The 25,703-nt window shown below is 42.6% G+C and overlaps 1 protein-coding gene across 7 annotated transcripts in view; it reads left to right on the top strand.

Annotated features, from left to right (window-relative positions):
* ATL1 (atlastin GTPase 1) overlaps positions 1-25,703 on the top strand; it is a 79,204-nt gene that overhangs the window by 25,416 nt on the left and 28,085 nt on the right. For 6 of the 7 annotated variants that reach the window (XM_070053675.2, XM_017348282.4, XM_089309725.1 and 3 more), the window contains 5 exons: positions 7,002-7,249; positions 11,229-11,363; positions 11,731-11,835; positions 13,441-13,491; positions 15,568-15,624. In XM_070053675.2, the coding sequence (XP_069909776.1) occupies positions 7,002-7,249; positions 11,229-11,363; positions 11,731-11,835; positions 13,441-13,491; positions 15,568-15,624 (596 nt within the window). Of the gene's footprint in view, positions 1-7,001; positions 7,250-11,228; positions 11,364-11,730; positions 11,836-13,440; positions 13,492-15,567; positions 15,625-16,178; positions 16,466-25,703 lie in introns of those variants that run through there. The other variant, XM_089309728.1, reaches the window with a different exon arrangement.

Genomic DNA, 25,703 nt, shown 5'->3' with positions numbered 1-25,703 from the left:
GTTAAAAACTCAGCTGGGGCTGAAGCTGGGAGCCAGGGACTCAAATCAGGTCTCCGATATGGGTGGCAGGAATCCAATTACTTGAGCCATCACTGCTGTCTCCCAGGGTCTGTGTTGGCAGGAAGCTGGAATCAGGAGCTGGAGCCAGGAATAGACCCAAAGCATGTGATTTGGCATCTTAACCTCTAGGCTAAATGCTGCCCTTCTGTGACCTTTTAAAAAATTTTATTTACTTTTATCTACTTGTAAGGCAGAGCTATGGGGCAGAGAGGGTGGTATCTTCCCTTTCCTGCTTCACTCCCCAAATACCCACAACAGCCATGGCTAGACCAGCCCATAGCCAGAAGCCAGGAACTCCATCCTGGTCTCCCACTTGGGAGGCAGGGACTCAAGTACTTGAGCCATCATCCACTGCCTCCAAGATGCATTAGCAGAAAGCTGAGCCAGAAGTGGAGGAGCTGGGACTTGAACTGGTCCTCCCTGTGGGAGCAGCCATCCCAAACAGCTTGCTACATCGTAACACCATCTCCCAAGAATTTGGGAGTCTTCTTGTATAATGACCTTTTTTTTAAGATCTATTTTATTTATTTGAAAGGCAGAGTTACAGAGAGACAGACAGAGAGAGAAAGACAGACAGACAGAGAGAGAGGTCTTCTGTTCACTGATTCACTTCCCAAATGGCTGAACAGCCGGGACTGGGCCAGGCCAAAGCCAGGAGCTTCTTCCGGGTCTTCCACATGGGTGCAGGGCTTCCAAGCACTTGGGCCATCTTCCGTTGCTTTCCCCAGACACATTAGCGGGGGGCTGGATCAGAAGTGGAGCAGGTGGGGTCGGCACTGTGGGTAACAGGTAAAGCTGCCACCTGCAGTACCGACTCCCATTTAGGCACCGGTTCAAGTCCCAGCTGCTCCACTTCTAATCCAGCTCTCTGCTATGGCCTGGGAAAGCTGTAGAAGATGGCCCAAGGCCTTGGGCCCTTGCACCCGCATGGGAGACCAGGAAGAAGCTCTTGGCTCTTGGCTTCTGATTGGTGCAGCTTCGGCCATTGCCTGCTAATTGGGGAGTGAAACAATGGAAGACCTCTCTTTCCCTTTCTGTCTGCCTTTCAAATAAATAATCTTTAAAAAAAAAAAAAGTGTAGCAGGTGAGATTTGAACTGGTGCTCATATGGGATGCCAACACTGCAGGCAGCAGCTTAAACTGCTATGCCACAATGCCAGTCGTGTGTAATGACTTTTTTTTTTTTTTGACAGGCAGAGTTAGTGAGACAAGGAGAAAGGTCTTCCTTCCGTTGGTTCACCCCCCAAATGGCCACTATGGCCGGCGCCCTGCCCTGATCTGAAGCCAGGAGCCAGGTGCTTCCTCCTGGTCTCCCATGTGGGTGCAGGGCCCACACACTTGGGCCATCCTCCACTGCCTTCCCAGGCACAGCAGAGAGCTGGACTGGAAGAGGAGCAAACGGGACAGAACTGGCGCCCCAACTGGGACTAGAACCTGGGGTGCCAGTGCTGCAGGTGGAGGATTAGCCTAGTGGACCACGGCACCAGCCGTGTATAATGACTTTTTTTTTTTTAATTTTTTTTGACAGAGTGGACAGTGAGTGAGAGAGAGAGACAGAGAGAAAGGTCTTCCTTTGCCGTTGGTTCACCCTCCAATGGCTGCCGCGGCCGGCGCACCGCACTGATCCGATGGCAGGAGCCAGGTACTTATCCTGGTCTCCCATGGGGTGCAGGGCCCAAGTACTTGGGCCATCCTCCACTGCACTCCCTGGCCACAGCAGAGAGCTGGCCTGGAAGAGGGGCAACCGGGACAGAATCTGGCGCCCCGACCAGGACTAGAACCTGGTGTGCTGGCGCCGCAAGGCGGAGGATTAGCCTAGTGAGCCGCGGCGCTGGCCGCTAATTCATTTTACAAAGCTTATATACTTTGATAATAAAACCAGCAAAGGACAAAAAGAAAAAGGAAAAACAATTCTAGTCTCAACTAATTTATGAATACAGATGTGCAATTTCTCAACAAAATTTAAACAAACTGAATATAACTGTGTAAATAAGATATTGCCCCTGGAAAAGGTTCCTATTACAAATACAAAGATACATTATTCACTACATTGATAAAGTAAAGGTAAAAAACCATATGATCATCTCAACAGAAACAGAAAAGATATTTGATAAACTTAATTATCTTTTTGTGACTTCTAACAACTCTGAGCACACTAGATGTAAAACTTTTTTAATTTGATAAGATAAAGTGCATTTACCAAACCAAACAGTAACTAATGCAATTCCAAATAGGGAATCAGAAAGTTATACTCTCTGAAATCAGAACATGTGCCCCTTATTCTCCCTTTTTGAGTGTCCCATAATATAAAGGATATAAGAGACAAAAGAAATAAGGATTGAAAAATTGGAACTAAAACTGTCATTATTGATAAATTACTTTTCTCCCTTTAAAAAAACAATTATCGGGCTGGCGCTGCGGCTCACTAGGCTAAATCTTCCGCCTACAGCGCCAGCACCCCGGGTTCTAGTCCCGGTTGGGGCGCCGGATTCTGGCCCAGTTGCTCCTCTTCCAGTCCAGCTCTCTGCTGTGGCCTGGGAGTGCAGTGGAAGATGGCCCAAGTGCTTGTGCCCTGCACCCCCATAGGAGACCAGGAGGAAGCACCTGGCTCCTGGTTTTGGATCGGTGCAGCGAGCCTGCCGTATCCGCCATTTGGGGGGTGAACCAACGGAAAAAGGAAGACCTTTCTCTCTCTCTCTCTCTCTCTCTCTCTCTCTCTCTTCTCTCTCTCTCTCTCTCTCTTTCTCTCACTGTCTAACTCTACCTTTCAAAAAAAATTTTTAAAAAAACCCATAAGTATCTACATAAAATTTACAGAAAATAGTAGCAGTAGCTAATTCAATATTAGACTAGACCAATATGTTAAAGTCAATTACAGGTCTTTACCCAAGCAACAACTAGAAGCTATAATTAACAGCAACAAATTAACCATACTTAGCAACAAAAACTATGATGTACCTAGGAAGAAATTAAATGAACCTTTACCCATGATACCAAATTGTAAAAGCTTTACTGAAGAGGATTAAATACTAAAAATAAATGGACAGATAGCCCATGTTTATAGATGAGAAGTTTTAATATCATAATAGAATTGGTTCCTTCCAAATTGATGTGTAAATTTAATACAACTTTAATAGAAATTCAGTTACCATATTACTTTTAATATTTATATGTAAAGAATTAAAACAGCCAACACATAATAATTAGAAGATTGAGAGGAGTTTTGTGTTCTTTATAGAATGACTTTTTATAAAGCTATTTTGATTAGGATAGTGGAGTATTGGTTCTGGCATAGATATATTGATGAATAGACTACAATTCAGAGTTTCGAAGCTGGTTCATGTGTGTATAGAACTCTTACAACAAAGGTATCCTGGTATACCACTTGAGAAAAGAAGGGGCTTTGATAAATAGAGCTCTGAAAAATTTTGTTACTAATACAGAAAAAAATTAAATTGGATTTCTATTAGAGCTCTAATTCATGACTATAGGCAATGGTCTATAGTCTCCATAAGCCTTGTACTCTTGTTTAGAAAGAACTGGAGTGTGTTTATCTCTGTTAATGAGGAACTGAAACTATGTTAGATTTGTAGTATTTCAGTAGCATTATTTTGTGGAGATTGAGCTACAATGTATATAAAGTTGTCAGTGTGATGTGTGTGTGTGTGTGTGTATGATCTGAAGACTTATTTAAAATTATGCCAGGAGAGATGATTGCCTTGTTCTTCTCTAATTTTGAGACTTATCAAATAGACGACATGAAGCTGTGGGAGCCGAGTGAGATCAGGGTACCAGCATGGTTCAGCTCTTGGAGAGGGCCCTCCTCCTGGTTCGCAGACAATTGCCTTCTTGCTGTGTCCTCGTCTTTGGGAGAGAAAAGACTCTGGGCCCTTCATCTCCTTACAGAGGCACTGACCTATCATGGAGGCTCTACCCTCATGACCAAATGTAACTTTACTTAAACCCCAAAGGCCTCATCCCAGATACCTTCCCACTGGGGAGTAGGGCCTGACACATGAATTTAAGGGAGGGGATATCAGTCCATAGCATTTCTAAAGGGTTTATTTGAAGCTAGATCTTATATCTAATCTGAGGAATTATTTTGGTGAAAGCAAATTAGCCCATTTATGTGTTGTCTGAAAGTTATTTGATTACACCAAAGAGGCAGAATATTACAGTAAAGAGTCCTAGGATGAAAGATTAGATACCTGTTATCCACGGGCTGGTGTTGTGGCATAGTGGGTAAAGTCACTGCCTGTGACACCAGCATCCCATATGGGTGCCAGTTCGAGTCCTGGCTGCTCCACTTCTGATCCAGCTCCCTGCTAGTGCACCTGGGAAAAGCAATGAAAGATGGCCCAGGTACTTGGGTCCCCGCACCCACATGGGAGACCTAGAATAAGCTCCTGGTTCCTGGCTTCAGAAAGCTCCAGCCGTTGGGGAGTGAACCAATAGATGGAAGATCCTGTCTCTCCCTCCCTCTGTCTTTAAACTCGGCCTTTCTAATAAATAAATTAATTAAAAAAAAGATACCTATGATCTAGTCCTGGCTTTACAGTTAACTATCTGTGAACTTGGATCTGTCACTTCCTGGTTAGTGTGATCTTGGGAAAGTTACTTAATTAGAGTCTTAATTTCCTCATGTGCCAAAAAATAAACAATAAAAACTTGTGGGATATTATAAGAATGAAATAAAAACCCCCAAGAAAGCATCTTATAATAGGCCTCCTGATACAGAAATTCCACTCCCTTCTCTTGGACGAGCTGTTACATCTTTGGCTTTAGTTTCTTCATCTATAATATGACTAATAGCATTCTCAAGAAACTGATTCTAAGCCTTTCTGTGTATTTCCTTCCATATATGTTCAGATTTTTAAAAAATTTTATTTGAGGTACACAAACTTCATGCATATAATTTATACAAATTTAGGAACACAGTGATTCTTCCCACCCCATACTAGCCTCCCTCCTCCCCTCACTCCTACCCTTCTTCCTCCTCCTTCTCCTATTCCCATTCTTATTTTTTCAGTTAACTTTGTGCTCATAAGATTAACCCTACACTAAGTAAAGAGCTCAACAAATAGTATGAAGAAAAGAAAAAAATCACTGTTCCTCAACAGTCCAGACAAGGGCTGATCAAAATCATTGCATCTCAAAGTGTCAATTATGCAGATCAAGGAGAACATATGGTATTTGTCTTTTATGTTCAGCTTTAAGAAACATTGCAAGTATCCTTTATGTATATAACTAAACTTATATCTTGGGTAAAGAAAAAATATGTACTGAAACCATTTTATTCCTTGGTCCAAAAGTAGAGTCCTTTACTTTGATTTTCTTTCTAACTCAGCAAAAAGAGATCTCTGCACTTAGAGACTGTTTTGAAAAGAAAATTGTTTGATACAGTCAGATGATCAGAAAGACCAAATGTTAAGTCTTTCTGGGGTATGGTGTGAATGACGCTAATACTTGCCCTTACATGAACATTTCTCTTTTTAAAAAATGTGTTTATTTATTTGAAAGGCAGAGTTGTACAGAGAGAGATCTTCCATCCACTGGCTCACCCCCTAGAAGGCCGCAGGGCTGGGCCAGAGGTAAGCCAGGAGCCGGGAACTTCCTCCAGGTCTCCAACACGGGTGCAGGGACCCAAGCATCCAGGCCATACCCCGATGCCTTTCTTAGGCCATTTAACAGAGAGCTGGATCAGAAATAGAACAAGTGGGACTTGAACTGCTGCCTATATGGGATGCTAGCATTACAGGTGGCAACTTCACTTGCTATACCACTATACCAACCCTTTAAAATGAACATTTCTGGGGCCAGCACCATGTCTCACTTAGTTCATCCTACACCTATGGCACCAGCATCCCATATAGGTGCCGGGTTCTAGTCCCAGTTGCTCCTCTTCCAGTCCAGCTCTCTGCTGTGGCCCGGGAGGGCAGTGGAGGATGGCCCAAGTACTTGGGCGCCCGTACCCACATGGGAGACCAGGAGGAAATACCTGGCTCCTGGCTGTGGATTGGCACAACGCCAGCCGTGGCGGCCATTTGAGGCATTTGAGGGATGAACCAACGGAAGGAAGACCTTTCTCTCTCTCTCTCTCTCTCACTGTCTATAACTCTACCTGTAAAATAATAAAAAAAAAAATAAAATGAACATTTCTCTCTCTTTTTTTTTTGGGGGGGGAAGGTTTTAATGTAAGTCAGAGTTATAGAGAGAGGGAGAACTAGAGAGGTCTTCCATCCACTGGTTCACTCCCTAGATGGCCACAATGGCCAGAGCTGGGCCAGTATGAAGCCAGGAGCCTCTTATGGGTCTCCCACACAGGTGCAGGAGCCCAAGCACTTGGACCATCTTCCACTGCTTTCCCAGGGCATAGCAGAGAGCTGGATCAGAAGAGGAACAGGCAGGACCCAAACTGGTGTCCATACGAGATGCCAGTGCCGCAGGCTACTATGCCACAGTACCAGCCCATTAAATGGAATTTTTTTTTTTTTTTTTTTTTTTGACAGAGTGGATAGTGAGAGAGAGACAGAGAGAAAGGTCTTCCTTTTGCCGTTGGTTCACCCTCCAATGGCCGCCACGGCTGGCTGGCCCACCGCCTTGATCCGAAGGCAGGAGCCAGGTGCTTCTCCTGGTTTCCCATGGGGTGCAGGGCCCAAGCACTTGGGCCATCCTCCACTGCACTCCCAGGCCACAGCAGAGAGCTGGCCTGGAAGAGGGGCAACCGGGAAAGAATCCGGCGCCCCGATCGGGACTAGAACCCGGTATGCCGGCACCGCTAGGTGGAGGATTAGCCTATTAAGCCTCCGCGCCGGCCATAAATGGAATATTTCTAAACTCACTGTGCTCCCATGTTACATGTTAGATGTTTGAGAGGTGCATGACCATTTATTGACATTTTGAAATAACTAGTTGAACCATTTGCTTGCTTTGTTCAACAGGTGGATTTTCAGAAAAGACAAGTGAATGGAGTTCAGAAGAGGAGGAGCCAGTGAAGAAGGCAGGACCCGTGCAGGTCCTCATTGTCAAAGACGACCACTCCTTTGAGTTAGATGAAGCTGCACTAAATCGGATCCTTCTCTCAGAGGCCGTCAGGGACAAGGAGGTGGTAGCTGTGTCTGTTGCTGGAGCATTTAGAAAAGGCAAATCCTTCCTGATGGACTTCATGTTGAGATACATGTACAACCAGGTATGCAAGAGCAACCTTGAAGGATTGTTTTGTTTGTTTCTATTTTTCTGACCCTTTGTGTTTCCTATTAGTACTTTTCTTATCTCTCAAAATTATTTTTCAGATTTATATTTCATAAAATATCTTAAATCTTCATTCACTGGCCTAACTGAATGTTGTAAGAATTTTATTATTATATTAATTCATAATAATCTCAGTTTATTCATTGATATTTATATTCCAAGTGTCTTTTCCAGGCCATACTTACTAAACTGATTTAAAATTCTGTGTCAATTAGAAGTATTTATTGACTGTCTGCTGTATACCCTGCAGTGTACTAGGTGCTATTGTGGTGAATACCAAAGAGGGTGTAGATTTTGCACTTAGGCATCTCGTGGTTTGGCTGAGGCGACAGAAGTAGGACATGTAAAGTATTTAATAGCATCAGTCAATGCTCATCCATATGTTTCTGATGTAGTTCAGGGACTGGACATCCATGTGTAGGCAGCTGTTATCACAAAAAGCTTCACAGAGGTATTGGGACTTGGGGTAGACTCTGAAGATGTGCAAGACCTGGATCAAGAGAGGGAAGAAGAGGGGGCATTCTAGACTAAGAAGAATGCTTAGGAAATAGTCCTCAAACAGTGGGCACAGTTTCTCTGCTTAAGTGGAAATCATGTATTAGAGATGAGAAGAAATAAAATTGATGAGGTATTAGCCAAGGAAGGAAACAACTCATAAAAGAACCAAAAAAATTTTTTTTTAAGATTTATTTATTTATTTGAAAGCCAGAGTTATACAGAGAAAGAGGCAGAAAGGTCTTCCATCCACTGGTTCACTCCCTAGATGGCTGCAATAGCCGAGCTGTGCTGATCCGAAGCCAGGAGCCAGGAGCTTCTTCTGGGGCTCCCACATGGGTGCAGGGGCCCAAGGCCTTAGGCCATCTTCTACTGCTTTCCCAGGCCATAGCAGAGAGCTGGATCGGAAGTGGAGCAGCCAGGACTCAAACTGGCACCCATATGGGATGCTGGCACTGCAGGTGGCAGCTTTACCTGCTACGCCACAGTGCAGGCCTCTAAAACTGAGTTTTTTGTAAGGGCTTAAAATGATACATAGAGTAAGACAAAATTTAATTAAAATTTTCTTTTATACCAGTTTATACAGAATTGTTAATTAAAGTAGCCTACTCCCAAATTTCTCTGCCTTAGTTGTGATTTCTTTCTTTCTTTTTTTTTTTTTTTAAAGATTTATTTATTTATTTGAAAGTCAGTGTTACACAGAGAGAGGAGAGGCAGAGAGAGAGAGGTCTTCCATCCAATAGTTCACTCCCCAACTGCCTGCATTGGCTGGAGCTGCACCGATCTGAAGCTAGGAGCCAGGAGCGTCTTCTGGGTCTCCCACGTGGGTGCAGGGGCCCAAGGACTTGAGCCGTCTTCTACTGCTTTCCCAGATCATAGCAGAGAGCTAGACTAGAAGTGGAGCAGCCAGGTCTCGAAACGGCACCCAATATGGGATTCCATTGCCTCAGGCCAGGAAATTAATCTGCTGCACCATAGTGCCAGCCTCAGTTGTGGTTTCTTTTTAAAGCTTTCCCTATATTTAATTCTTAAAAATCTTGTTATTTTTATTTATTGGAAAGAGAGAGAGAAAGATTCTTCTATCTGCTTGTTCAGTCTCCAGATGCTCACAATAGCTAAACCTGGGCCAGGCCTAAGCCAAGAGACTGGAACTCAGTCTAGGTCCCTAACATCAGTGGCATTGACCCAAGTACTTGAGCTATTGCTTGCTACTTCTCAGAGTATGTATTAGCAAGAAGCTCCATTGGAAGCAGAGCTGAAACCTGAACCCAGGCCCTCAGACATGCAATGTGGGCATCCAAAGTGGTACCTTAACTACTATACCAAATGCCTGCCTCTTCAAAAAGTTTTATAATCACATTTTAGTTAATACTAATTTTTAGACTTTAGAACTATATAATGAAGTCTTCCAGAAACCAGTAGCTTTTTCTAAAAAAATTATCTAACTAAGTATAACTTAGTTAGTATTTAGTAATTAGTATAACTACTAATATCCAAGGTTATCAATGACTTGCTAAATCTAAGTGCTGTTTTCTAGTCTTTGTCTTACTTGCTTATCAATCTCTATCCTGTTACAGTCATCATTTTTACTTTTATAAAAGTCCCACTTTGGTGCTTCATAGCTGTCATCTCTTTTCCTTATTAATTAACTATTTGCTTCCTGTAGCATAATTTTTCTATTCACACTAGGATGATAATTCACCTTGCTTCTTCATAGCTTCCCATTACTTGCAGGATAAAAAAATCTAACTCCCTTAGACACATTACAGGCCTCTTAGAATCTGGCCATCTCTCTGTCCTCTCTGTTACACCTTCTGACCTTCATACCAAAGCATTTGTGTATGCTCTGACATAATTTGCTATCCCTCCTTCTCTCTCTCCCTCACCTGTTCCTACTCCGTCCTTTTTGTTTGTAAGAATTTTTATTTATTTATTTATTTGAGAGTTCGAGTTACAGACAGAGAGAAGGAGAGACAGCGAGAAAGGTTTCTGGGGCCGGTGCTGTGGTGTAGCAGGTTAACGCCCTGGCCTGAAGCGCCGGCATCCCATATGGGCGCCGGTTCGAGACCCAGCTGCTCCACTTCCAATCCAGCTCTCTGTTATGACCCGGGAAAGCAGTAGAAGATGGCCCAAGTCTTTGGGCCCCTGCACCCATGTGGGAGACCCGGAAGAAGCTCCTGGCTCCTGGCTTCGGATCAGCACAGCTACAGCCATTGTGGCCAATTGGGGAGTGAACCATCGAATGGAAGACTTACTTTCTCTCTCTCTCTCTGCCTCTCCTCTTTCTGTGTAACTCTGACTTACAAATAAATAAATCTTAAAAAAAAAAAAGAGAGAGAGAGAACGGTTTCCATCACTGGTTCACTCCCCGTATGGCCCCAGTGGCTGGAGCTGGGCCGATCCGAAACCAGGAGCCAGGAGCTTCTTTAGGGTCTCCATGCAGGGGCCCAAGCACTTGGGCCATCTTCCACTGCTTTTCCAGGCCATAAGCAGAGAGCTGGATCGGAAGAAGAGCAGCCTGGACATGAATTGGCGGTCATGTGGGATGCTGGTGCCGCGGGCAGAGGCTTAGCCTACTATGCCACAGTACTGGCTGTGTCCCTCCTCCCCCTTGTTCTTTCCCAAAGTACCTTCTTTAAGTTTGCTTACCAGGAAAATTCCTAAATACTCTTCAAATCTTAGCTCAAACATCGCCTCTCCTATGAAGTCTTACCTGACCAACAGTTAATTATTCATTTTCCTATACTTCCATTTTTGTTTTATGTACACTTCCATTTTAGCATGCACATGCTACATTATAATGGTTAGCAAGTCTGAATGTTAGGCTCTGCACTGCCTCTAGTCTGGAATGATGTCTTTTTTTAATTTTTTTATTTTATTTTTTTTATTTGACAGGTAGTGTTAGAGACAGTGAGAGAGAGACAGAGAGAAAGGTCTTCCTTCCGTTGGTTCACCCCCCAGTGGCCATTAAGGCTGGCGCTGCACCGATCCAAAGCCAGGAGCCAGGTGCTTCCTCCTGCTCTCCCATGTGGGTGCAGGGACCCAAGCACTTGGGCCATCCTCTGCTGCCCTCCTGGGCCACAGCAGAGAGCTGGACTGGAAGAGGAGCAACCGGGACAGAATCCGGCGCCCCGACGGGGACTAGAACCCCAGGGTGCCGGCACTGCAGACGGAGGATTAGCCAAGTGAGCCACAGCGCTGGCCTGGAATGATGTATTTTAATCTTTGCGTCCCCAGAACGTAGCATAAAATGTGACAAGTAATTGTTCCTCTATCATAATTTTTTGGATGAATGAAGTTATTGTATCAGTGCAGTAGCTGTGCATATGTTATTCCTTTTGACTAAAATTAGAGAAGAAATAAATAGATAAAAAATTATATTGCATATCAAGTTCCTTATCATAGACTTTATTAATTTATAGGAATCAGTTGATTGGGTTGGAGATTACAATGAACCGCTGACTGGCTTTTCATGGAGAGGTGGGTCTGAACGAGAGACCACAGGAATCCAGATATGGAGTGAAATTTTCCTTATCAATAAACTTGATGGCAAAAAGGTATGAGACAAACTTCTTAAATAAAACTGAATTTTCATTTACAACAGTTACCACTTTTCAAAAGCCTTGAGAATGCTGTAGCAGATCTGGAAGCTAATATTTGTACTTTGTTTCATTACTGCTGTTTCTATTACTATTTGTTATTATTCTATTATTAAGTTCTATTTTGCTGGGTTACTAGTGAAAATCATTACAATAATCAGTGGCTAATTAATGTTTTTTCTTCCCTGTGGCATTCATGGCACATGTAAGAAATTGTCTATTTAGTATTCATTGGTAATAGTTTGCCTTAGTTCTTATGTTGTGGTAACCCTAACAGCCAAGATGATCCATAACATTTCAGTCATGTCCTTTACACTTCCTGTAGGTTGCAGTGTTATTGATGGATACTCAGGGAACCTTTGACAGTCAGTCAACTTTGAGAGATTCTGCCACAGTATTTGCCCTTAGCACAATGATCAGCTCAATACAGGTATGAGATACAAGAAATTCATTTTGATGGATGTTTATGTAACTAAAAACTATAAATGTGTTTTTACATACATGAGATAGTCAAAGAAAGAAAAAAATGGTTTAATCAAGCATGCCTTAGTGTACCAGTTCTTGTAATTTCTAGAAGAATGAAATTGTTTTTGTTGCTCTTCTAATGGCTCATCAATTTTCAAATTAACTGCTTTAATCAGAAAAGATTGTATTGTTCATATTTATATAATAAACTCAATAGTATTAAATCTTATATGCATGTAGTTGGACCACAAAATTTATAAATGTAAAACTTTATTTTTCATAACCAATGGAAATGTTTCCAAATATAAAACATTTATTTGTGTTTGTATCTTTTAAGGCACCTTAATATACATTTATAAAAGTAAAGGTCTTTGTATAAAATGTTTTCTTTCATTTCTTTTCCTTTCCTCATTTCCTTCTCTTTTTTGAAGTGTTATTTTAGAGGTTATTGTGCATGTTCTAACTTGTCCCTGAAGTCCGTGGAAAAGGTTATGATAGCCACTGAACATATTGCATAAAAGTCGTAAAGCCATTTTTAGAGCAAGAAACAGAGCAGATCAATAAAAAAAGGTACTATGGCTTAAAAAGGCAGGAAAGGCACAGTAGTGAGGATGAGTAAGGGAAGGCTGAATCAGAAGGGACTGACGATGAAGCCAGTGGACTGGCACCAGGGTACTGTGTGGTGGGACCACCAAGAGGGAGTTCCTAGAAAGAGCAAGGATGGGCTCAATGTTTATTACAAAGGAGTCTCAAAGCCATGGTTATAACCTGTGACCGATGCTCTTAGAAGGTTACTTCCTCAAGTGAGCCTTTAAAATGAGAGTTCATAGTCAACAGTAAAAGCCATTTACACAAGCCAATTAAAATGAGATTGATTTTGCCTTTTAAATATTATTTGCTATTTATATTTTTCTTCAATACTCCGAATATTTTCATAGAAAAATCCTAGAAGTCCTTAATAATTTTTTATTATATGAAAAATGATGTTATTTAAATAAGTATCCAAAGTATACTATCCGTATTTGAACATTCAGCATCTTTAGTTTTTCTTTGAAGTTGCTGATATTTATCTCACCTCAAAGAAAAAAAAAAGACATCTTAATGCTGTGATCTGTGAAGCAAGAATACATATGTATCACAATGTAAGCATGATATTCTGAACTCAACTTCCTTGTCATGGAGCTTTACGTAGATATAGATAAAATAATTAATTATGAATAAGTCAACATATTTGAAAAATTTTCCATATGGGTTGTTCAGATGTGGATTGTTACTATTTTGCTCTACTTAAAAGAAAGATTATTTTATTGACTGTTAAATTAGCTTATAAAGTAATTAGAACATTCTGATTCCAAAGCAGGGGACTATTATGTTTCTGGAACAACATTATGATCATTATATGTTCCTCATTTTCTCTCAAGCTTTCTTTACTCCTCCCTGATTGTCTTAAATCATTTAAGTAAGTATGTAAGAGATTTCAGTTTTATGATAGTTGTTATTTAGAGAATGGCAAAGTGAGTGCTTAGAATGGTGTCACTTATCATCTCATTTTGATTACTTCTGAATCAAGGTGTATAACCTATCCCAGAATGTCCAGGAGGATGATCTTCAACACCTCCAGGTAAAAATATATAGTTAAATATATTATCTGGTATTTTATATATATATATATACATATATATATTCTGATAATCTCTTGAACGTGCTTAGAAGAACTTGAAGGAATGATTTAGAAACAAAAACAAATAGGGGTTTTTAGTCTTCTGGGTTTTTATTCTGGTCCCACAAGGTTTTTTTGGTTCTGATTAAGTTTTCAAATTCCTTTGTGTGTTTAAAGCTACTTGCCATCAGCTATGTATATGTGAAAATATATGGCAAATCAGAAAAGAAGTACTTGACTTTAAAATTATCCAAATTGTGAAGTTGATGTGCTGACCTCCAGGGCTTGATTGCTGTTAGTGTAATACCCGTGATACTGCTGACTTTTTTTTTTCCTGTGGACCCTTAAATGCTAAGGACTCTGGGGAACTCCCTGATGCTAACTCACAGGTTCTGTTTTAGACCTGACAGAGACCTTGGTAATACCTGGTTTTACCCCTCATAATTTATAGATAAGGAAAATGAGGCAGAAAAAAAAATTTGTCCAACACATAGGGCTAATTAGTGGTGGAGCAGGATTAAAACTGGGGTCACCTAACTGGGCTCAGTGGTTTGTCCACTTCCTAAGGAGCCATGAAATCTCACATTAGCAGAAGATCAGTTGTAGTCTCAAGATGGCTGCATCCCTAACACTCTCTGCTCTTTTAATTCGTGTTGCTCTTGCAGAGATAGCAAAGTCTGTTTTTTCTCTGATAGTATTCTTCCTGTGTTTTTTATAGAGAAACTTGTTTTTTTTTTTTTTTTTTTTTTTTTCTATTTTGGCAGTAGGAGCCATGAAGCAGATTGTGGAAATATAACAGATAGCAAAGTGTAAAGCAGGGTAACCCGTGACATTAGGAAGACCGTGTGCAGTTCACATGCAGCATTGCTACCAAGTGCATTTCTAGCAATATTTATATACATCAAACTTAGCATCATTTATGACAAATAGGCAACAGCTGATTCATTGTTAGATGTTTTTCATAATAAGACAATTAGTTCTTTGAGCATGTATTATAACCTAGCCAATTATTTTCTGATCTATAGGAGTTTCTGAGAAAGACCTGATTTTTTATTTGATGTTGAGAAAGCCCTGTTTTCTTGAAGTCATTTAGAAATGACCTCATGTTCCTGTAGATGACAAGGCCTCTGCCTTCCTCAGAAATGATTGTGCATTCAAATTATGCTAGTAATGAATCCTGGGAGGAGTGTCTGGTCTCTGGAGCAGCTGCTCTGTAGTCACGACATTCCAGACCTCCCTTTCATGCCTCTCATCAGGGCCCTCGTAATTACAGTCCCTTATCACTCCCAGGAGAGGCCCTGTGGTGCTGGGAGAGCTACTGCCCAGGGACACTGGATGGGAAACCGTGGGTGAGCATTCTTCCCAGCTCTCAGGAACCATGGTGGCTTGTTATTTTTGTATATCAAGTGGCACTTCCTCTGGGCAAAGCCACTCAGCCTATTTGGATAAAACTCATCAGTGGCTCAGTCACACACACCTCCTCAGATCTGTGTTCTCCAAAGCCTTACATTTTTAGCAACACAAAACCTCATTTTATGGTGGTGCCTCAGGATTTCAATTGGGAGCCATACAAAATAAGAGAGTTCAGTATATTTGATTCTCCACTTTTTAAGCCTAATGCCTTGGTAATAATCCAGGCCCTTGTGCCATTCACTCTCCTCGGGCGACAAGTTCTGTAAATGCACCCTATGTAGTTTCTGGCTATGAAGTCCATTCTGTGCAAGTTCTTCTTTGAAAGGTTGTTAGGCTAAAGTTTCCTCCTCCTCTACAAAGAAAAGGTCCTGCATTCTAGATATGAGGTATAAATTATAAAAGATAAAATGGAAAGTTTATTTTTAAATGGGTTTCATTGTTAAATATCCAATTAATGTAGCTGTGCTTTAGCCATCCGATACTTATTTTCTGAAAAGGATTTTTGTGGTCTTAATAATACAGTATTCAGTTACAGCAGGGGAAAAAATGAGGGGAAGAAAGACACGTGCTGCTGCGAACACTGAAGTTCTCTCTGTGTGTTTGTGTGTGTGATTTTCCTTGTAGCTTTTCACTGAGTATGGCAGGCTGGCCATGGAGGAAACGTTCCTGAAGCCATTTCAGGTGAGTGAATGTTAAAGGACAGTAAATTCTTGTTGGATTTTCCTGAAGACTATCACCAGGTGTGCAAATTACTTTCATGTTTTATCTCATTTAAGAAGCATTTAAAAATACCTGCTTAGTGCTATTTAATATAAGGACGATATAGAAATGGGAAGATAAAAAGAGGTGAACTACACATTCTGGTTCCTGCAACAGCATCAGCTTTTCTTCCCCAAACTTAACCCTGGTGATCGCATGGAAGACAGTTGATGAGTCTGTCAAACATGAAAAGCTAAAAACAAACAAATAAGACTTGGAACAGTATTAGGTAGTTGTAAGCCAGAGCAGAAGCTGACTTAGCACCAGGGAGGATACTGGGGGCTGGGGGTTGCAGGGTTTTTAGAGGTTGGCACTCTGTCCTTTCTTAAGTATTTAAGCTATTGCAGTGCCACCAAATAGCAAACCAGCAACGAGCTCAGCCCTTGCCTGGGGCAGCAGAGAATGCTCAGGAGAACACCCGAGCTCAGATTGAGTGATGTCTGGCCCTTCCCTGCTCCCTTCTTCCCCCACCCAAGCTGACGTGTACACCAGGAATGAGGCTGTCAGCACTGAATGAAACAGCTGCTGAAAACAGGACCTGGAGGAGGTACATAGTTCAACACCCAAGATTGCCCCTGAAGCACAGCTCCTTCAGCCTGAACTGATCCCAGAAAGCTTCAGCTCTCTCTGGAGTTCTGCTCCTTCCTGCATATGCACATCACTAGCCAAGATGAAGATGGGTCGTGCCCTAAGGGAATATGAATATTCATGGAAACTGAACAACTAATAAAATTAATGGCCCAAATGGCCAGTGATATAAAATGACTTGAATTAGTTATCTATTGCTATGCATAACAGGTCATCCCTAAACCACAAACTTTTATTATCACTCACGTTTTTGTTTTGTTTTATTGAAAGGCAGAGTTACAGAGAGAGGGGGAGAAACAGAGAAATCTTTCTGCTGGTTCACTCTTCAGATGGCTGCAACACCAGAGGCTGGGCCAGGCCAAAGCCAGGAGCCAGAAGCCCAGAGCTTTTTACAGATCTCCCATGTGGTTGCAGGGGCCCAAGGATATGGACCATCTTCTGATGCTTTCCCAGATGCGTTAGCAGGAAGCTGGATTGGAAGTGGACCAGCCAGGTTTCAAACTGGTGCCCATATGGGATGTCAGCATCACAGGTGGAGGCTTAACCTACTATACCACAACGGTGGCCCCCACACATTTTTTTATTTAATTCATCTGACCTCATTCTATGATCACAGAACAATTTAGTTAGAAGTTAATAAGGAGGTGAAGTATTAGCCTAGCAGTTAAGATGTCAGAGTACCTGAGTTCAGTACACAGCCCTAGATCCTGAGCTGCCAGCAGATGCAGGCCCTGGGAAGCAGCAGTGATTGGGTTCTAGTGACTCCTTAGTGATTGGGTTCCCACCGTCCATGTGAGAGACTTGAATCGAGCTTCACTACTCCTGCTTTTGTCCTGGCCCAGCCTCTGCTGTTGTGGGCATTTAGGGAGTAAAAAGCATATAGGAGCTCTCTGTTTCTGTTTCTCAAACAAATATATACATGAATAATTTTTAAGTTACTAAGTATTTCTTAAAAATGCATATTTGGGTGACAGGCATTTGGTCTAGCCATTTGCGACACCTGCATCCCATGTTGGAGAGCCTGCTTCATTTTCCAGCTCTGGATCCCCATTTCAGCTTCCTGCTGATGTGCACTCTGGGAAAACATGATAGCTGAAGTGTTTGGGTTCCTGCTACCCATGTGGGAGACCTGGATTGAGTTCCCAGCTCCGAATTCCAGCCCAGGCCCGGCCCTGGCCCAGCCTTGGTTGTGGTGAGCATTTGTGGAATGAACCAACAAATGGTGACTCTCTCTTTCTCTCTGCCTCTCAAATAAATTACAACAAAAAAAGGCATATTTGGAAATTTAGACATACACTTCAAAGGTAATTCATATGTCAGGGCAGAATCATCATCATAGAAATCTGAAAACACTGTAAACCGAGTATCTCAAAGTAAAAGTTACGAAAATGGTACTTGGAAGAAAAATATAGTTTCATAAGTTTATATTAGAAAAGAAGAAAGACATAAAATTGGTGATGTAAGCACAACTTTAGAAGAGAAAAAAAAGAAGAAAGCTAATGGAACTAAGAAGAAAGAACATAGATAAAAGCTTCACGCCTCAAAATGGGTTGATCTAAAAACAATGTGGGTTGAAAAAGATTGTTGCCAGAGACTGTCGATGACATTTTTACTATAGCTTAATATTGAGCCAAACTGAACAGTATGTTAAGAAGCAGGGATGTGCCAGGAAGGGATGCACAGGAAGGTCCAGTGTTACTGGTATGTTCATTTGTGTAAGTGGGTGTGTGTTCTACTTTATTACTGTGCTTAATAGCCTACATGTATGTTACATGTTCTTTTGTACCATTATATAATAAAATTTCAAATCTTGAAAAAAAATCAGTAATACTTCTCAAAGCCAGCAATTACCAACTAACAATGTTTTAAAAAATTACATATCTTTCATAATAGCAGGTAAAACAAAAATCTTTAATAATTAATTACCAAAATATGGAAATTCTTCAACATGTTCATGGAAAATGTATTTTATGGAAAAAACTATACATGCTTTTTAATAATTTTTGCACCAAAATTAGCATCTCTTTTTTAAAAAGGTTTTTCATTTGAAAGGCAGAGTTAAAAAGAGAGGGATTTTTCATCCAATGTTTCATTTCCCAAATGACTGCAATGGCCTGGTGCTGATCCAGGCCAAAGCCAGGAGACCAGAACTCCATCCGGGTTTCCCACATGGGTGGTAAGGGCCCATGTACTTGGGCCATCTTCTACTGCTTCCCCAGGCATATTATCAGGGAGCTGGATCAGAATCAGAGCAGCAGGACTAAGACTGACACACATAATGCATACTAGCATTGCAGGCAGTAGTTTAACTTACTGTGCCACAGTGCTGACCTCTGCCCATTCATTATCACAAATATAAAGAACCCTTACCAACAACACAAGACATCCCAATGGAAAAAAGGATGAAGGATTAACCCAATGTGACACAACACTGTCCCCATAATATATCTCTTAATTTCATTTTCCACAAGTTTTTTGAAGCACACTTATATAAAGACCTTTATGGAGAAACAATTTGAAGAACTGCTAAATACCATAAAGGGAATTTTGTATAAAATAGAGAGATATAATATGATCACAGATAGAATGATTTAAACTACAACAGGGCCAGCGCCGCGGTTCATAGGCTAATCCTCCGCCTTGCGGCGCCGGCACACCGGGTTCTAGTCCCGGTCGGGGCGCCGGATTCTGTCCCGGTTGCTCCTCTTCCAGGCCAGCTCTCTGCTGTGGCCGGGGAGTGCAGTAGAGGATGGCCCAAGTGCTTGGGCCCTGCACCCCATGGGAGACCAGGATAAAAGTACCTGGCTCCTGCCATCGGATCAGCATGGCGCGCTGGCCACAGCGCACCTGCTGCAGCGGCCATTGGAGGGTGAACCAACGGCAAAGGAAAACCTTTCTCTCTGTCTCTCTCTCTCACTGTCCACTCTGCCTGTCAAAAAATAAATAAATAAATAAAAATAAAAAATAAAAAAAGAAACTACAACAGGATTTTTGGTATAGATTTCCGTAGCTAATATGCAGGAATTAAGTTCCATTTTGATTTAAGATTTTTTTTTAAGAAGAAAATCTAAATTGAAGATTTAATAATACTAGAAACCCCTAGTAATGAAACTGTCACGGTCCCCTACAGATAAGACAAAAGCCCAATGAGACTAAACAGTTTAAATACAGTCTTGTAAATGTGGGAGCCTGATATTCAGTAGAGTGGCATCACACACCATTGGAAATGGATGGATGAATAGCTGGTTTTGTAAAAAGTAGTTCACATCTTGGAAAAAAGTTGGATTTCTGCTAAACAACGTGTATAGAAATAAGTTTCAGAGGATCAAAGAACTAAATGTGAAAGTGGAAATTCTGAAGCTAATTAAAGGAAATGCTAGAGAATATTTTTCTGAACTGGGGTGAAGTAACATTTATTTATAAGGTCCCCCCAAATTAACCATGTAGTATAAAATTGATGGATATTACTATATCAAAATTAAGTATTTTCTATTTGTAAAAGGACTTTATAATAAAAATGAGTACATTTATAGAAGATACTGACAATGTCAAAAGTCAACAAAATATTATTGTACAGAATATGGTAAGCACAACTTGGGACCCATTCAGATATTAATGGACAAGTCACAGAGGAAACTTGAATTGCTAACACATTTCTGAAGGGATTTCAAGTTTCACTGATAATTAGATCAAATTAAGACAACAATAAAATACCACTTCACACTCATTAAATTGAGCGAAAGTAGAACAGGAGTGATATCAAATGATAGCTAGGAGGATTTGGGTAATTGGGAACACCCAAATTTTGTTGGTGAAAATGCTCATGGGAGCAGCCTTCCTCAGGAACAGGCAAAATGTAAAAGGACGTTGGTCACAACACTGAGGAAGAGGAGGAGCAGTGTAATGAGGAGGAGGAAGTTGGAAGCAATGTAGGTAAACAGCATCCAAACACAAGCAACCAAAAGAATAGACAGTAACAAGAATAGTTAAGCTTCATACTGAATTAAGCAGGAAAAAATATGAAATCAATAATATGATACTTTTATGATTATTTAATATGCTCTACAAACACAATATATTTGAATTAAGAAATTGGAATGGGAATCTGGGAAAAATATGATAAAGTAAAGCAATAAAGGGAACTTGACAAGGAGAGATGGTGGTAGTGTTGTGAATAAAGGAATTGCAGTCTGTCCCCTGAGGTCTGGGGAAGTAAGCATGCCAAAGGAAGCAGGGTAGAATAAAGCCAGTGTGTTTTACAATCTTCTGTGTGGTTTACAATATCTACTGACTTGGTTGTCTTTTTAAAAATCATTTCTTCGGCTAAAACTGAAGTTTTGCATAGTGATGGTGCTATCAATTTCTTCTCTTTGGACCACTGGCTTATGTAGATAGAGGAATTAATTCCAGATGTACTGTAAAGGAGCTTTAAGTCACACCAGCAGGTGTCACTGCTACATACACTTGGCCAGATGGCACTAAAACCCAGAGACCAATCAGTGCTCTGATAAAATAGATAATAGTTGGGAAGATAGATGATAGACAGATAGATAGGCAGGCAGAGTTACAGCCTTTGGTGAAACAATACCAATGAGTTGAAAACAACAGAAAAACGTTAAGAGATAACTACTTGTTAGTAAACTTAGGCAGTATGAAATGCCAGTGGAAAGAAAGTTTTTACTGAATGAGTCAACAGTGCCTCCTAAACAGTTAGGTTTGGACTTGTATAAATCTAACCATCTGAAAGGAAATGGTAAAAGTGGCTTCCAAAGCCATTTAATAATATTTGAGATTGAAATAATCAAATTCAAAACAAAATACTACACATTATAAAATTAAAAGATAAAATGCAAGTATGTTTAAGTCTCAGAACAACATTTAAGATATCAGTAAAATAATTCATGTTTGTTAGAAAAATTGCAAAATATAGGGCTGGTGCTGTGGCATAGTAGGCTAAACCACCGGTGGCGCCAGCATCCTATATGGGTGCCAGTTCATGCCCTGGCTGTTCCACTTCTGATCCAGTTCCCTGCTAATGGTCTGGGAAGGCAGTGGAAGATGGTCCAAGTGCTTAGGCCTGTGCATCCACATGGGAGACCTGGAAGAAGCTCCTGATTCCTGGCCTTGGCCTGGCCCAGCTCTGGCCATTGTGGCCATGTGGGGAGTGAACCAGCAGATGGAGATGTCTCCCTCTCTCTGTCTATAACTCTGCCTCTCAAAGAAATAAATAAAATCTTTTTAAAATTTAGGAAAATACACTAACTTTTAAAAGAAGTTTCAGTTAATTTAGCACTCTTGTTTAGTAGGTCACCACTTCCATCTTTGTCTAAGCAGAAAACATCTTAATTCATGTGGATAAAATTGTGAGGGAAATTGTAAACATTGAGAAAGTTAGGTGAGTGGTATGATATTTTAAAAGTAATAATCCTATGCTAAAACTAATTTAAGCAAATTTAAAATAGAAGAATTCTTAACTCTGGAGTAAAGTTACACAGGTCCATAATAAATAGCAACTGTGAAGGTAATGAGCCAATGAAATGAATAGCTGAAGTAATAGATTGATTCTTAAGCTCTGATAAAATAAAAAAGGTCTCAGAGTATTTAGAAACCATGGTTGAAAAGAGGGAATAAAAAGCTAAGTGAATTAAGCTTGAAAACAATATTGAAATGCAAGTTTAGCCAGTGGTGTGAGTGCTTACAGCCGGTGGGGAAGAGCATGGAGGTGGCTTTGATTTGTAGTATCTGCTAATTTCTGTGTTGTAAACACTTTCACCAAAGTCCGCTGCAAGCTACCAACACGATGTCAACTGATGTGCAAAATTTCTCAAATTTTACCAGCTCCTTGCTCCTTTTTTTTTTTTTTTTTTTTGACAAGCAGAGTTAGAGAGAGAGAGAGAGAAAGGTCTTCCTTCCGTTGGTTAACCTCCCAAATGGCCTCTACGGCCGGCGCACTGCGCTGATCCCAAGCCAGGAGCCAGGAACTTCCCCCTGGTCTCCCATGTGGGTGCAGGGCCCAAGGCCTCGGGCCATCCTCCACTGCCTCCCGGGCCACAGCAGAGAGCTGGACTGGAAGAGGAGCAACCGGGACAGAATCCGGTGCCCCAACCGGGACTAGAACCCGGTGTGCCGGCGCCGCAAGGCGGAGGATTAGCCTAGTGAGCCGCGGCACCGGCTTACCAGCTCCTTTTAAGTCCTTACAAGCCAGCTCTAAACTGTGTAGCACACCTAGGAAGTATGAAAATAGTTTACAAAGTTCATGGAAAAATAAAATAGATAAGTTTATTTTGATGCAAAATTTTAAAGTGAGTTTTTGCAGAGTGTATTTTCCAAGAACTTTTGGAAAACCATTTTATGCATGGACTTAAAAGTTTTCACACCAAAATAAACTTACTTTAATTGCATTTTCCGTGAATCTTTTGAAGTGTCCTCCATAATTCATATTAAGACATGGTCTCTGACATACATTACTTATTTTCTCATTTTTCTGCTCACTGTGAGCACTTGAACCTTTTTTTTTTTCCTATTTATCTGAGAGACAACACAGATGACAGAGGTAGACAGTGCCCATCTACTGCTTCACCCCCAAATGTCTGCAACAGATAGGGCCAGGCAGGGCTGAAGCTGGGAGCCTCAAACTCAGTCCAGGCTGAGTGACAGGAACCCAACTGCTTGAGCCATAACTGCTGCCTCCCAGGGTCTGCATTACCAGGAACCTGGGGTCAGGAGCCAGAAACAGGCAACAAACCAGGGGCTTTAAAGTGGGTTGCAGGCTTAACTGCCAGTGAATGCCCACCCCTGAAGCTTGTCTAATGATCCAGTGGGTGGGGAGGAGGCCAGCATTGTGGCACAGAGGGTTAAGCCACCACATGGGATGCCCATAGCCGTTTGAGTCCCGGGTACTCTACTTCCAATCCAGCTGGCTACTGATGTGTCTGGGAAGGCAGTGGATGATGCCCAAGTACTTGGGACCCTGCCACCCATGTGGGAGATCTGGATGGATTTCTGGGCTCCTGGCTTCAGTCTGGCCCAGACCTGACTGTTGTGGCCATTTGGCAAGTAAAGCAGTAGATGGAAAATCTCCCTCTGTCAGTCTGCCTTTCAAATAAATGAGCCAATTTTTAAAAAAATCCAGCAGGAGAAGGCCGGCGCCGCGGTTCATAGGCTAATCCTCCGCCTAGCGGCGCCGGCACACCGGGTTCTAGTCCCGGTCGGGGCGCCGGATTCTGTCCCGGTTGCCCCTCTTCCAGGCCAGCTCTCTGCTGTGGCCCAGGAGTGCAGTGGAGGATGGCCCAGGTGCTTGGGCCCTGCACACCATGGGAGACCAGGAAAAGCACCTGGCTCCTGGCTCCTGCCATTGGATCAGCGCGGTGCGCCGGCCGCAGCGCGCCGGCCGCGGCGGCCATTGGAGGGTGAACCAACGGCAAAGGAAGACCTTTCTCTCTGTCTCTCTCTCTGTCACTGTCCACTCTGCCTGTCAAAAAATAAAAATAAAAAAATAAAAAAATCTAGCAGGAGAAGCCTCACCAATGTATTTTTTTTTAAATTCTTTACATTAGCTTTTTTGTCTTTGGACTTCCAAAGATTTAGTTGAGAATAACAATAATTTAAACATGGTTGAGAATAATAGCTATGCAGTGTTTTAAAATGATCCTTTTTTTAATTTATTTTTTATTTTTTTATTTTTTGACAGGCAGAGTGGACAGTGAGAGAGAGAGACAGAGAGAAAGGTCTTCCTTTGCCGTTGGTTCACCCTCCAATGGCCGCCGCGGCCGGCGCGCTGCGGCAAGCGCACCGCGCTGATCCGATGGCAGGAGCCAGGAGCCAGGTGCTTTTCCTGGTCTCCCATGGTGTGCAGGGCCCAAGCACCTGGGCCATCCTCCACTGCACTCCCTGGCCACAGCAGAGAGCTGGCCTGGAAGAGGGGCAACCGGGACAGAATCCGGCGCCCCGACCGGGACTAGAACCCGGTGTGCCGGCGCCGCTAGGCGGAGGATTAGCCTAGTGAGCCGCGGCGCTGGCCGAAATGATCCTTTTTTTAAAAAAAATTATTTTTTATTTCTTTGAAAGGCAGAGTTACAGAGAGAGCGAGAGAGAGATTGATTTTTTTTTTAATTTTTTTTTTTGACAGGCAGAGTGGACAGTGAGAGAGAGAGAGACAGAGAGAAAGGTCTTCCTTTTTGCCGTTGGTTCACCCCACAATGGCCGCTGCGGCCGGCGTGCTGTGGCCGGCGCACCGCGCTGATCTGAAGCCAGGAGCCAGGTGCTTCTTCCTGGTCTCCCATGTGGGTGCAAGGCCCAAGCACTTGGGCCATCCTCCACTGCACTCCCTGGCCACAGCAGAGAGCTGGACTGGAAGAGGGGCAACCGGGACAGAATCCGGCGCCCCGACTGGCAATAGTTCCCGGGGTGCTGGCGCCATAGGTGGAGGATTAGCCTATTGAGCCACAGCACCAGCCCAGAGATTGATCTTTTATCTTCCATTCTCTGGTTCACCCCCAAATGGCTGCAACAGCTGGGGCTGGGCTGGGCCGAAGCCAGAAGCCCGTATCTTCTTCTGGGTCTCCGGTATGGGTGCTGTTTCTCCAAGCACATAAACATAAGCAGGGAGCTGGATCAGAAGTGGAGCAACCAAGCCTGGAACCAGTCCCCATGTGGGATGTCAGCATCACAACTGGAGGCTTAATCTGCTACAGCACAACATCGGCCCACTCTGCAGATTTTACAAGGACTTTGGATAATACTTTCCAGTTTGCTTGAAGAACCTAGTGGGCCGGCGCTGCGGCTCAATAGGCTAATCCTCGGTGCCAGCATCCCAGGTTCTAGTCCCGAATGGGGCACCAGATTCTGTCCCGATTGCCCCTCTTCCAGGCCAGCTCTCTGCTGTGGCCCGGGAATGCAGTGGAGGATGGCCCAAGTGCTTGGGCCCTGCACCCACATGGGAGACCAGGAAGAAGCACCTGGCTCCTGGCTTCAGTTCAGCACGGTGCGCCGGCCACAGCGTGCTGGCCGTGGCGGCCGCTGGGGGGGGGGGGTGAACCAACGGCAAAGGAAGACCTTTCTCTCTGTCTCTCTCTCTCACTGTCCACTCTGCCTGTCAATAAATAAATAAATAAATAAAAATAAAAGAACCAAGTGAAAATATTCATGGCAGGCATGATAGGAGATTCATGTCTGTCTTTATCGGCTATAGATTTCCTTGGTTAGACTTGCATGAGCTGCACCTGGCCCCCTGTTGCCATGTTACTGGGATGGTCACACCCTTGGGTCAGGACCCGACTAGGGGCATTTTCCGTGCTGTCACACACTGTTTGAGGTTGATTTAAAGGCAGACTCTAGCAGCACTAAGCAAGGCTGTCCTCCTCGGCTGCTCTCTGCTCAGTGATCAGCCTCTGTGGCTTGCTCCCTGGAGGGAC

The sequence above is a fragment of the Oryctolagus cuniculus genome, chromosome 12 (assembly GCF_051225735.1).
Source record: "Oryctolagus cuniculus isolate XC-2025 breed Fujian yellow rabbit chromosome 12, ASM5122573v1, whole genome shotgun sequence".
Classification (NCBI taxonomy): Eukaryota; Metazoa; Chordata; class Mammalia; order Lagomorpha; family Leporidae; genus Oryctolagus; species Oryctolagus cuniculus.
This window is presented reverse-complemented; position numbering and strand designations above follow the sequence as displayed.